The sequence below is a fragment of the Saimiri boliviensis genome, chromosome 13 (assembly GCF_048565385.1).
Source record: "Saimiri boliviensis isolate mSaiBol1 chromosome 13, mSaiBol1.pri, whole genome shotgun sequence".
Classification (NCBI taxonomy): domain Eukaryota; kingdom Metazoa; phylum Chordata; class Mammalia; order Primates; family Cebidae; genus Saimiri; species Saimiri boliviensis.
Genome location: NC_133461.1, coordinates 92,907,426 through 92,921,243, shown reverse-complemented (window position 1 = coordinate 92,921,243; position 13,818 = coordinate 92,907,426). Strand labels below are relative to the sequence as shown.

Here is a 13,818-nt window from a genome sequence, read left to right as displayed (position 1 = left end):
TTTTCTAAATTCAAAGCTGTGTTTGAGACATAAATTTGGCGGGTTTTAACAATTTCTGCTGTATAAGAAAATTGGAGAAACCTGGTAAATATTTTTAAATATGATAAAAAACTCTAAACAAAGCTGAATGTTCTTAATCTATGCATCTATTTTATATTGAAAGCTAAACTTCTAAAAACAGGTTCCATTGAATAGACTAGAATTAGTACCCTTGAGTGCAGCAGTTTAAGAAAAAGAAAAATGCATACATGATTTTTTTCAATACTTTGATCAATTATCTCACATTTGCTTTAAAGTTGCTACTAAGACAAAAATGACATTTCTAAACATTTGAATCTGGAGTTGCTGTTTATGGATAAGTAGTCAAACTATCTAGTACATTTTTAAATTCTACTGTATTGTGGTAGTTATGTGACAGAGAATACTTGGCATTGACCCAGGTATCCCCACCACCACCAAGTCTTTCTAGATATATTTTAGGCCAACTTAAACACTTAGCTCACAATTTTTTTTTTTTTTTTTTTTTTACAAAAACTTGCTCATTTAATAGAAATGATTATATAAAATTGTTTACACATATAAACTAGGAACACATGTAGGTAAGCAATCAAAATGCATGCTTTCTGTTAGAAACGTTAACACTTCTGTGACTAGACTGGATGACTTCCTTTTAGTTTGGATGTCTGGGTCGGGCTCACAGGACGTTGGGGTTGGGGTTTGGTGCTTCACATCACTCTCTGGCAAAGCACTAATCAAAAGAACCCCAAAGCCAATAGTCTACACAAACGGGCTTTCCGTAAGTTCATGACATTTCCTTTTCCAACTCAGGAAAACTCAACAGTGGTAGCTACTGTGGTCTGTCCTTGAAGATTCTGAGCAGTGCAAATGTAATATCCTGCATCAATGGTCTCAAAGTCTTCCACTGTAATGACACTCTGGGAGATTCTGGTGGTGTGTCCCAGTCCTCTGTGGATCAGCCTCCAAGTGTCTTGGATCGTCACAGGCCTTTCATCCTGTTTAATGACACCCACAGAGACTGAAGCACGAGGGTCAAACAGCTCCCATTCACCCAACACTGTTGAGGGTTCCTTTCAAAGGGCCAAAGCACATGCTTACAAATAACTGTTTAGTATGCATAGCTCATAAACTCTGGAAGCTTTTCTACACTGAAATCATTTTAGGCAAACAGAGCCTTGAATTTCATTATGTTGTTTGGTGCTGTCTTTCTGCCCTTTTCTTCCCTAAGTTTCTACTTAAGCTAAACTTTATGCTTTTAAAACTCCAAGAAAGTGGAACTGGTATTAAGCATCAACAGGGACAAAATTTTCCACTGGCCACGCTTTTCACATTGCCCACTTTGTTCCTAGCTAAGTAGTTCTTATTTACGGAACTGCAAGTCAGAAGCCTGAAACATACCCACTGTGAAAGCTCCCAATTGCTCAGATTTGGAAAAGGGAGAAGTATGATTATGCTAACATCCCCTAGGACTCCAATGGGAGAAAAGTTGTACCAGGGATGGGTAAGATAATGTACTAGATGACATGATCCCTATTTCTAGAACGTGAGATGGTCACTTTTGAGATGTCCAGCCAACTCTGGTAATGAGAACGTAGTATTTTCTGAATTAATTTAACAGAACGAATATATTACTAAGTGAATACCTTTTCTTATAAAATACCACATAGCAATGTAGGAAAAAAAAAAAAAAACACCCCTATTGAAAATCATCAATGTCCTGTAAGTATGACCAACACTTTTGATAATCAAGCACCTAATACCAAGATGCTGGAAAACACTATTCCCTAGAGACAGTTATTTTCCACCAATCACAGCTCGTAAGCCAGACGGATGTCAGCTACTGAATGTGTCTTGGAGAGGCTAAATCTCTTCTGGCAACAAAGGGATGATTCCATGCTGGTAGCGAAGCTGTTACTTTAGCAAGCAGAACATGCACAAGGGCTAAATATGCTGCAATTGTTTTTATGAGAAGTCTATTTTAAAATGATCTCTGGCCTCACAGCACCTTTTTGGCAGGGTCAGTTTCTTTCTTTTTTTTTTTGAGACGGATTTTCGCTCTTGTTACCCAGGCTGGAGTGCAATGGCGTGATCTCAGCTCACTGCAACCTCCGCCTCCTGGGTTCAGGCAATTCTCCTGCCTCAGCCTCCCGAGTAGCTGGGATTACAGGCACGCGCCACCATGCCCAGCTGATTTTTTATATTTTTAGTAGAGGCGGGGTTTCACCATGTTGACCAGGATGGTCTCGATCTCTCGACCTCGTGATCCACCCGCCTCGGCCTCCCAAAGAGCTGGGATTACAGGCTTGAGCCACCGCGCCCGGCCGGCAGTGTCAGTTTCTCTGCCCACTTGGTGGATGCCTGCTCAGAGCCGCCTGCCGTGGGCATGGCTTGTTTAGAGAACACTCCAGCCAAGTGAAACGCAGGAAGGAAGCAGCAGAAAGAGCCCTGTGGGCACACTCGGTCCCCAGGGAAGCCACTTCCGACTTTGTCTCACAGAGGTCCTTGGGGAGGGCTACCAGAGAAACTGGGAAAAAACCACAGGGAGAAGAAAACGAGCTGAACTCTGTAAAAATGTTGACTGAACAGTTTCCTGTACAGAACTCAGGTGAGGGGATGAAGCGGGAGTGCAGACACAACGCAGAAACCATGGCATGTAGGGAGATGTGAAACCTCAAAGCCCTGTCTGCTTTATTGGCCAGGAGGCTGGCAGCCAGGGGCAAATTCTCAACCCTACTCACCCAATGCCTAGAAACAAAACTCAGTGCAGTGGGTAGGGACAGAGGGAGTGAGACCATCCATTTGGGCTACACAGGACCTGGGGAGGCCTCTAACTGCTGGCTTTCCCCCACTTCCCTAGTGACCTGCCATAATCAGAGCAGAGCAGCCATAATCCCCTGGGGAACATAACTCTATTGGCCTGAACACCACACCCCCATCCCCAACAACAGCCATGGTGACCTACCCAAGGAGAGTCTGAGCTCAGACATGCTTAGCCCCGCCCCCACCTAATGGTCTTTCTCTACCTACCCTGGTAGCTGAAGACAAAGGACATAATCTGTGGGAGCTCTAGGGTCGACTACCACAACTGATGCTGTCTTTAAAGTGTCACCTCCTGGCAGGAGACCAACCAACACAGAACTAGTGCAATAAACAAAACTATAACTAAGGACCCTCACAGAGTCCATTTCACTCCCCTGCCACCAACATCAAAGTAGGTGCTGATACCCATGGCTGAGAGACCTGAGACACCACAGGACTCTGTAGGCACCACTCGGTACCAGCCTGGAGCCCAATAACTCTGCTGGGTGCCTAGATACAGAAGAGAAATAACAATCACTGCAGTTTGGCTCTCAGAAAGCCACACACATAAAAAGGGAAGACCACTACATCAAGAGCACCCCATGGAACAAAAGAGTCTGAACAGCAGCCCTTGAGCCCAGAGCTTCCCTCTAACACAGTCTATCCAAATGAGAAGAAACCAGAAAAACAATTCTGGTAATATGTCAAAACAAGGTTCTTTAACACCCACGAAAGATCACAGTAGCTCACCAGCAACTGATCCAAACCAGAAGAAATCCCTGAATTGCCAGAAAAAGAATTCAGAAGGTCAGTTATTAAGCTAGTCAAGGAGACATCAGAGAAAGATTAACTCCAACTTAATTAAATAAAAAAAAAAGACAAGATGAAGGGAAAAATCTTCAGAGAAATAGCAAAAATAGAAAACAATCTCAATTGCTGGAAATGAAGGACACACTTAGAGAAATGCAAAATACACTGGAAAGTCTCAGCAATAGAACTGAACAAGCAGAAAAAAGAACTTCAGAGCTCAAATGTAAGATTTTTGAATTTACCCAATCAAACAAAGACAAAGAAGAATTTACAAGACCGAACAAAGCCTCTAAGAAGTTTAGGATCATATTAAACAACCAAACCTAAGAATAATTGGTGTTCCTGAGGAAGACGAGAAATCTAAAAGTTTGGAAAACATATTTGAGGGAATAATCAAGGAAAACTTCCCCCACCTTGCTAGAGAGCTAGACATCCAAATACAAAAAGCTCAAAGAACACCTGGGAAATTGATCACAAAAAGATCATCACCTAGGCACACAGTGATCAGGTTATCTAAAGTCAAGATGAAGGTAAGACAATCTTAAGAGCTGAGGCAAAAGCACCAGGTAACCAAAAAGGAAAACGTATCAGATTAACAGCATATTCCTCAGCAGAAACCCTACAGGCTAGAAGAAACTGAGGCCCTATATTCAGCCTCCTTAATCAAAACAATTATCAGCCAAGAATTTTGTGTCCAGTGAAACTAAGCTTCATAAATGAAGGAAAGAGACAGTCTTTTTAAGACAAACAAATGCTGAGAGAATTCACCAGTACCAATGCAGCACTACAAGAAATGCTAAAAGGAGCTCTAAATCTTGAAACAAATCCTTGAGATACACCAAAATAGAACCCCCTTAAAGCATAAATCTCACAGGACCTATAAAACAAAAACAAAATAAATTTAAAAATAAAAACCAAGGTATTCAGGCAACAAATAACATGATGAATAGAATAGTACCTCACACCTCAATACTAACACTGAATATAAATACGCTAAATACTCCACTTAAAAGATATAGAATGGCAGAATGGATATGAAGTCACCAATCAAGTATCTGCTGTTTTCAGGAGACTCACCTAAAACATAAGACTCAAAAACTTAAGGTAAAGCAATGGAAAAAGATACTCCATACAAAGGAACACCAAAAACGAGCAGGACTAGCTTTTCTTTTTCTTTTTTCTTTTTTGAGACAGAGCCTCACTCTGTTGCCCACGCTGGAATGCAATGGCGTGATCTCAGTTCACTGCAACACGTTCAAGCAATTCTCGTGCCTCAGCCTCCTGAGTAGCTGGGTTTTCAGGCACAAGCCTGCCTTTTTTTTTTTTTTTTTTTTTTTTTTTTTTTTTTTTGAGATGGAGTTTTGTTCTTGTTACCCAGGCTGGAGTGCAATGGCGCGATCTCAGCTCACCGCAACCTCCGCCTCCTGGGTTCAGGCAATTCTCCTGCCTCAGCCTCCTGAGTAGCTGGGATTGCAGGCATGTGCCACCATGCCCGGCTAATTTTTTGTATTTTTAGTAGAGACGGGGTTTCACCATGTTGACCAGGATGGTCTCGATCTCTTGACCTCGTGATCCGCATGCCTCAGCCTCCCAAAGTGCTGGGATTACAGGCTTGAGCCACTGCACCCGGCTACAAGCCTGTCTTACATAAGAGTAGCTATTCTTATATAAGACATAACAAACTTTAAAGAAACAGCAGTTTAAAAAGACAAAGAGGAACATTATATGATTTTAAAAGGACTTGTCCAACAGGAAAACATCACAATGCTATTTATATATATGCACCTAACACAGACGCTCCCAAATTTATAAAGCAATTACTACTAGACTAAGAAATGAGATAGACTGCCACACAATAATAGTGGGGGACTTTAATACTCCACTGTCAGCACTGAACAGGTGATCAAGACAGAACGTTGAGAAAGAAAGAATGGATTTAAACTATAACCTAGAACAAATGGACTTAACAGCTATTTATAGAACATTCTACCCGACAACTGCAGAATATACATTCTATTCATCAGGACATGGAACATTCTCCCAGACAGACCAGATAATAGGCCACAAAACAAGTCTCAATAAATTTAAGAAAAGTGAAATTGTATCAAGTACTCTCTCAGACCACAGTGGAAAAAAACCTGAAAATTCCAAAAGGAACCCTCAACACGTACAAATGCATGGAAATTAAATAACCTGCTCCTGAATGATCACTGGGCCAACAATGAAATCACGATGGGAGTTTAAAAATTCTTTGAATATTCCTGTATTCCCAGCACTTTGGGAGGCCAAGGCGGGTGGATCACTTGAGGTCAGGAGTTCAAGACCAGCCTGACCAACATTGTGAAACCTACCGTCTCTACTAAAAAATACAAAAATTAGCCAGCCAAGGTGGCTGGCATCTGTAATCCCAACTACTCAGGAGGCTGAGGCAGTAGAATCACTTGAACCCAGGAGGCAAAAGTTGCAGTAAGCTGAGATGCAACACTGCACTCCAGCCTGAGCAACAGAGCAAGACTCTGTCTCAAAAAAAAAAAATTCTTTGAACAGAATGATAATAGTAACAGAATCTATCAAAACTTCTGGGATACAGCAAAGGTAGTGCTAAGAGGAAAGTTCATAGCATCAAATGACTATATCAAAAAGCCTGAAACAGCAGAAATAGACAATTTAAAGCACACCTCAAGGACTAGAAAAACCAGTACAAACCAAATTCAAACATAGCAGAAGAAAAGAGACAAAGATCAGAACAGAACTGAATGAGAAGATAAAAGAAACAAAAAGCTGGTCCTTTGAAAAAATAAATAAAACTGATAGACCATTAGTGAAATTAACCAAGAAGATCCAAATAAGCTCAATTAGAAATGAAACAGGAGACATTAACAACCAGTATTACAGAAATACAAAAGATCATTCAAAACTACTATGAATACCTTTACACACACAAGCCGGAAAACCTAGAGGAGATGGATAAATTCCTGGAAATATACAACCCTCCTAGATTAAACCAGGAAGAAATAGAAACTCTGAACAGACCAATAACAACCAGTGAGATTGACATGGAAATTAAAAAAAAATTGCCAATAAAAGTAAGTCCAGGACCAGATGGATTCACAATTGAAATCTATGAGACATTCAAAGAAGAACTGGTATCAATCCTATTGACATTGTTTCACAAGAGAGATAAAGAGGGAATCCTTCCTAAATCATTCGGTGAGGCCAGTATCACCCTAATATCTAGACCAGAAAAGGACATAACAAAGAAAGAGAAAACGACGTAACAAAGAAAGAGAAAACTACAGACCAACATTTCTGATGAATGTAGGTACAAAATCCTTAACAAAATACCAGCTAATCAAATCCAACAGTATATCAAAGAGAGAATCCACCACGATCAAATGGGTTTCATACCAGGGTGGTTTAACATACACAAGTCATTAATGTGATATACCACATAAACAGAATTAAAAACAAAAATCACATGATCATTTCAACAGTCACAGAAAAAGCATTTGATAAAATCCAGCATCCCTTTATGATTAAAACCCTCAGCAAAATCAGCATAGAAGGGACATACCTTAAGGTAATAAAAATAGTCCATGACAAACCCACAGCTGACATTACACTGACTGAGGAAAAGTTGGAAGCATTCCCTCTGAGAACTGGAACCAGACAAGGATGCCCACTTTCACCACTTTTAGTCAACATAGTACTGGAAGTCCTAGCCAGAGCAATCAGACAAGAGAAACAAATAAAGGGCATCCAAATCAATAAACAGGAAGTCAAACTGTCACTGTTTGCCGATATGATCATATACCTAAAAAACCCTAAAGACTCCTCCAAAAAGCTGCTAGAACTGATAAATAAATAAATTCAGCAAAGTTTCAGGATACAAAATTAATGTATACACATCAGTAGCTCTGTTATACACCAACAGCAACCAAGCCAAAAATCAAATCAATAACTCCTTTTATAATGGCTGCAAAAAAAAAAAAAATAGGAATATACCTAACCAAGGAGGTGAAAGACCTCTACAAGGAAAACTATAAAACACCGCTGAAAGAAAACACAGTTGACACAAACAAATGGAAACACATTGCATGCTCATAGATGGGTAGAATCAATATTATGAAAATGATCATACTGACAAAAGCAATCTACAAATTGAATGCAATTCCCACCAAAATACCACAATTATTCTTCACAGAACAAGAAAAAAAATCCTAAATGTCATATGGAACCAAAAAAGAGTCTGCATAGCCAAAGCAAGACTAAGCAAAAAGAACAAATCTAGATGCATCACATTACTTGACTTCAAACTATATTAAAAGGCCATTGTCACCAAAACAGCATGGTACTGGTGTAAAAACAGCACAAAGAATAGTAGAACAGAATAGAGGACCCAGAAATAAACCCAAATATTTACAACTGAACTTTTTGACAAAGCAAGTAAAAACAGAAAATGGTTGAAGGACACCCTATTCAACAAATGGTGCTGGGATAATTGGCTAGCCACATGCAGAAGAATGAAACTGAATCCTCATCTTTCACCTTATACAAAAATCAACTAAAGATGGATCAAATACTTAAATCTAAGACCTGAAATCATAAAAATTCTAGAAGATAACATTGGAAAAACCCTTCTAGACATTGGCTTAGGTAAAGACTTCACGACCAAGAATCAAAAAGAAAATGCAACAAAAACAAAGATAAATAAATGGGGCTTGATTAAACTAAAGGGCTTCTGCACAGCAAAATAAATAGCAGAGTAAACAGATAACCCATAGACTGGGAGATAACTTTTGCAATCTATACATCTGACAAAGGACTAATATCCAGAATCTACAAGAAAATCAGACAAATCAGCCAGAAAAAAACAAACAATCCCATCAAAAATTGGGCTAAGGACATGAATAAACAATTCTCAGTAAACAATTCTCAAATGTCCAACAAATATGAAAGAATGTTCAACATCACTAATGATTAGGGAAATGCAAATCAAAACCACAATGTGATACCACCTCATTCCTGCAAAAATGGCCATAATTTATGTTTGCATGGATGTGGTAAAAAGAGAACACTTCTCCACACTTCAGCACTGCTGGTGAGAATGTAAACTAGTACAAGTACCATGGAAAACAGCGTGGAGATTCCTTCAAGAACTAAAAGCAGAGCTACCATTTGATCCAGCAATCCCATTAGTGGGTATCCAACCAGAGGAAAAGCAGTCATTATATGGAAAAGATACTTGTACACACGTTTATAACAGTACAATTCACAAGTCCAAAAATATGGAATCAGCTCAAATGCCCACCAATCAATGAGTAGATAAAGAAATTGTGGTATATATACCATGGAATACCACTCAGACATAAAACGGAATGAAATAATGGCATTTGCAGCAACCTGGATGGCCCTGGAGACCATTATTCTAAGTGAAGTAACTCATAAATAGAAAACCAAACATGGTATGTTCTCACTCATAATTGGGAGCTAAGCTATGAGGATGCAAAGATACAAGAATGATACAATGAACTTGTATCTTGGGGACTCTGGGGAAAGGGTGGGAGGTGGGCGAGAGATAAAAGCCTATACACTGGGTACAGTGTACACCACTAGGGTGAATCCACCAAAATCTCAGAAATCATCTAAAGAACTTATTCATGCAACCAAACACCTGCTGTTCTCAAAAACCTACTGAAATTTTAAAATGATGACATATATTAAAAACAAAGAAGACTCTGAAGGACTCCAGGAGGTGGTTAGACTCTAGTTGACCCAGGAGATGCAACTGAATTTGAGGTGGGGGCAGGAGGAAAGAGAGGATCCTCCCTTTCCCTTTCCTCCTACTGCCCTTTAAAAAAAAAAAAAAAAAAAAAAAACACCACACAACTTGTATTTTAGGCTCAGGGGTATACATACAAGTTTGTTTTATAACTAAACTCGTGTCATGAAATGACAGATTATTTTATCACTCTGGTATTAATATTAAGCCTTAGTGTCCATTAGTTATTATGTTAAGGATAATTAGTTATTAGTTAAGGATAATGACCTCCAACTCTATTCATGTTTCTACAAAGGACATGAGTTCATTCTTTTTCATGGCTGCCTAGTATTCTATGGTGTGTATGTACTACATTTTCTTTATCCAGTCCACCATCAAAGGGCATTTAGGATGATTCCATGTCTTTGGTATTGTGAATGGTGCTGCAATGAGAACTACTGTCCCTTCTTGGTTAAGGGTTTTTTTTTTTTTTCTTCAACCTGCTTATGAAGAGAGTACATCGAGCAAATTACTAACAAAACTCCATCTTTTATGTCCTGTCCTTAAAAAAAATTCATTTTTAAACATACTGAAACATCTTCAAAGAAAACAAGAAAGCCCGACCCGCAACATAAGCTCTCATGTTTCTTGCACTTCTTAAGTTATGGCCTGTATCACTGGGTGAGGACAAAACTGTGGATTAAAACCACTGGCTGAGACGCAGGTGCTGAGACGCAGGTGCCGCACTCACCTTCTGCCCTGGGAAGATCCACCTGAACTCCACCTCCACGTCGGGCTCCCCCAAGACAGTGCAGAGCACACTGACGTCGTCCCCACTTCTCACTTTGTTTGAAGAGGCCAAGATGGTTGTTGAGGGAGGGCCGCTGGGAACTGGAAGCAAGCAGGAGACAGGGAGAGTGAGATGAGACCCTGATGTAACGAGAACAAACCTACAGACGTGCTCTTTTCTGTGGAGAGAGATGGACTGTTGTGCCTTCCTCACAGCCTCCTGACCAGCGCCAGGGCGGTGCGAGCCCACCACTTGTGGCTTCCTCTGAAGCCGCCTTTACCTGTTGACCTCAGTGGTCTGGGAGGGGGCAGGCACCAGGACTCCCGGGGACAGCCTCCAAGCCTGTGATTAGGTGAGGAGGCTCAGAGGGCCATCCAGGGTCGTGAGGGGAAATAAGTCCCTAGGGAAAAAGCAAGCAGGAAGTACTGGGTGGTAGCAGCCATAGGGGTGGTGGGCGGCAGACAGGTGTCCGGCTGTCCATCCGCAGAAGGGGACAAAGTCTAAATACACAGATGACAAAGATGTCTGCGTACAGGGCACGAGTGCTACCTAGCTTTGCAGTGCCTTTGCTTCACCACGTTTCAGAAACAAATGTCTTCATTATGCTGAGTTCACTCAATGAGCTGGCTCTCTATTTATTTACGTAGCAATGGGGTCTCTGTCCTCCAGGCTGGAATGCAGTGGTATAATCTTAGCTTGCTGCAGCCTCCAACTCCTGCAACTTGGAGGACAGTTCCAGCTAGCCTCCCATCCCAGCCTTCTGAGGAGCTCGAATTACAGGCAAGAGCCACTGCACCTGGGGCAACTTTTCCATTTTTTGGTCTACGTTGCCCATGCTGATCTCCAACTCATGGCCTCAAGCAATCCTCATGCCTTGGCCTCCCACAGTGCTGGGATTACAGGTGTGTGAATGAGCAATTTTGATGGCAGCCTTGAGCAAGGCTGTGCTGGTAGCTGGGCCTAGAGCAGGGAGCGAGATGGACCTGATCTCTGAACCCCTGGAGCCTGTATTCTAGCAGAGAGGCCAGACACCGAGGGAGTCGCTGTATGGTTAATTTAAAATGCTGTGCTAAAAGCTAAGGAGCAAAAGCCCAGAGTGCTCCAAAAGGCCAGAATAGAATAGTCTGAGAGCCAGGAAGGGTTTCCTTGAGGGAGCAATGTTTGAACTAAAATCTCAAGGCTGAGCTTCAAAGACATGCTCAGGAGAAGCATGGAGGCACCAGCAGGCTGGGAATGCCCATCTGCATGGCTCCAGGTGAGAGGCAGTGGCACGGTGCAGGAGGGCTGAGGAGGGGAGGTCAGGACTGAGAAGGGGAGGGGAGGGCTGCAGGGGAGGGCTGGAGTGGGGAGGGGAGGGCAGCAGGGGAGGGATGGGGAGGGGAGGGGAGGGGAGGGGAGGGCTGGGGAAGGGAGGGCAGCAGGGGAGGGCTGGAGTGGGGAGGGGAGGGCAGTGGGGGAGGGCTGGGGAAGGGAGGGCAGGTCAGTGGGGGAGGGCTGGGGAGGGGAGGGCAGTGAGAGAGGGCAGGGCAGTGAGAGGGCTGGGGAGGGGAGGGGAAGGCAGTGGAGGAGGACTGGGGAGGGGAGGAGAAGGCAGTGGGGGAGGGCTGGGGAAGGAAGGTGAGGGGAGGGCAATGGGGGACTGTGGAGGAGGGGAGGGGAGGGCTGGGCAGGGGTGGGGAGGACAGTGAGGGAGGGTGGGGGAGGGGAGGGAGGAGTGAGACCTGGCCGGGGAGGAAGACAGAGGTGAGTCCATGCAAGGACATTCAGGCCACACAGAGGATTTGGACTCTGGTTCTAGGAGAAGTGGGAACCTACTGAATGGTTTAATTAAACCAGCACTTTGGGAGGCCAAGGTGAGAGGATCACCTGAGGTCAGGAGTTCAAGACCAGCCTGGCCAATATGGGGAAAACCTCATCTCTACTAAAAATACAAAAATTAAGGACAGGCGCTGTAATCCCAGCACTTTGGGAGCCGAGGTGGGCAGATCACCTGAGGTCAGGAGTTCAAGACTAGCCTGACCAAGAAAACCCCATCTCTACTAAAAATACAAAATTAGCCGGGCATGGTGGCGCATTCCTGTAATCCCAGCTACTCAGTTCGCTGAGGCAGGAGAATCACCTGAACCCAGGAGGTGGATGTTGCAGTGAGCAAAAATCACACCACTGAACTCTAGCTTGGATGACAGAACAAGACTCTGTCTTTAAAAAAGAAAGAAAAAACAGCTACAGTGTGGCCAACAGAGTGGAGAAAAGAAGTTGGACATCAGGGAGACAGGTGATAAAGTATTTGCATTAGTCCATGGCAGAGACGATGCTAGCTTGATCCGTTTTTTGCCCTGAGGGTGGAGAGGAACAGTAGCATTTGAAAGTGATTTAATGAAAACAGTAGAAAGGACCAGGAGGAGAAAGGAGGCAGCTTGACTTCCAGCCGCTGGCCTCTCTCCTGGGTGAAGGCAGTGCTATCACCAAGGCAGAGGAGGAGGAAGAACCAGATCGAGGGAGGATGGCACTGAGCCCAGGGATGGCACAAGGAGGGTTGGGGCCCTGAAGCACCTCAGTGCACACCAAGGTGGACAGCGGATATGTGGACCTGGCACTCCCAGATCTGGCCACTTCCACTCACTTGGGAGTTACCAGTGTACAGATGTGAAGCAGGCCCAGGGAGAGAATGGGGCATGGGAAAGAAGCGTACCTGGGTGAGGAGGGGGCACCAACATTTAAAAGCTGAGAGAAGGCTAAGGGCTGACCAAGCAGAGATTGTTTGTTTGTTTGTTTGTTTGTTTGTTTGTTTGTTTGAGATAGAGTCTTACTGTCACCCAGGCTGGAGTGCAGTGGCATGATCTCAGTTCACCACAACCTCCACCCCCCGGGTTCAAGCAATTGTCTGCCTCAGCCTCCCGAGTAGCTAGGATTACAGGTGCCAGCCACCATGCCCACCTAATTTCTTTTTTGTATTTCTAGTAGAAACAGGGTTTCACCATGTTGGCCAGGCTGGTCTTAAACTCCTGACCTCATGATCCACCTGCCTTGGCCTCCCAAGGGACTGAAAATTTTAAACAAATGGTCTTAGAAACCAGAATGAGGCTATCTTACTCACCCAGCAAGCCTGTTGGATGTGAAAGTGAAACTCAACAGGACTAACAGACGTCCCTACCCTCAGGAAAGGGGGTTTCAACACGGTGGAATGGACGGAAGTTACCAGGGAAAAAAGTATTTAACATATGAACACCCTGAATTGAAATGCCTTACCAAAACGGCCACATTTAAAAAAAGAAGTTCCATTTTTAATTGGGAGCTTGATCATGTTCCAGCTCTGTCAAGAGGAAAAGAATGGAAGAGAATGAGGTGGGAATTTAAAAACTCCAAGTGATAGCAGAAGAAAGAGGGAACAAAACACAAAAGGCACCAGGCAGGCAGAGTGGATGAGAGATGGGGTATTCGTGGGAATGCCCTCTACCCACCCAAGGGGAGTGTCCCAACAGCTCGTAAATCTCTGGGTACAGGCATGGGGAGGTTAGCTGTGTTCATCCAGGATGGTTCTTTCCTGGACAAGAGATTATAGAGAAGAGGGTGTGCAGGGCATGGGTGGCAGGTCCTGATGTGGTGGGACCCAGGTGGGTGGGGAGGGCAGAAAGCCCCG

At 43.2% G+C, this 13,818-nt stretch overlaps 1 protein-coding gene across 1 annotated transcript in view; it reads right to left on the bottom strand.

The window, feature by feature from the left end:
• Nucleotides 1–640: 640 nt before the first annotated feature.
• PDGFRL (platelet derived growth factor receptor like) overlaps nucleotides 641–13,818 on the bottom strand; it is a 65,116-nt gene continuing 51,938 nt past the window's right edge. Inside the window, exons 5-6 of the mRNA XM_003935563.3 lie at nucleotides 10,140–10,279; nucleotides 641–1,013 (exon numbers count right to left, since the gene is read on the bottom strand). Of these exons, the coding sequence (XP_003935612.2) occupies nucleotides 825–1,013; nucleotides 10,140–10,279 (329 nt within the window). The 3' untranslated portion in view covers nucleotides 641–824. The remainder of the gene's footprint in view (nucleotides 1,014–10,139; nucleotides 10,280–13,818) is intronic.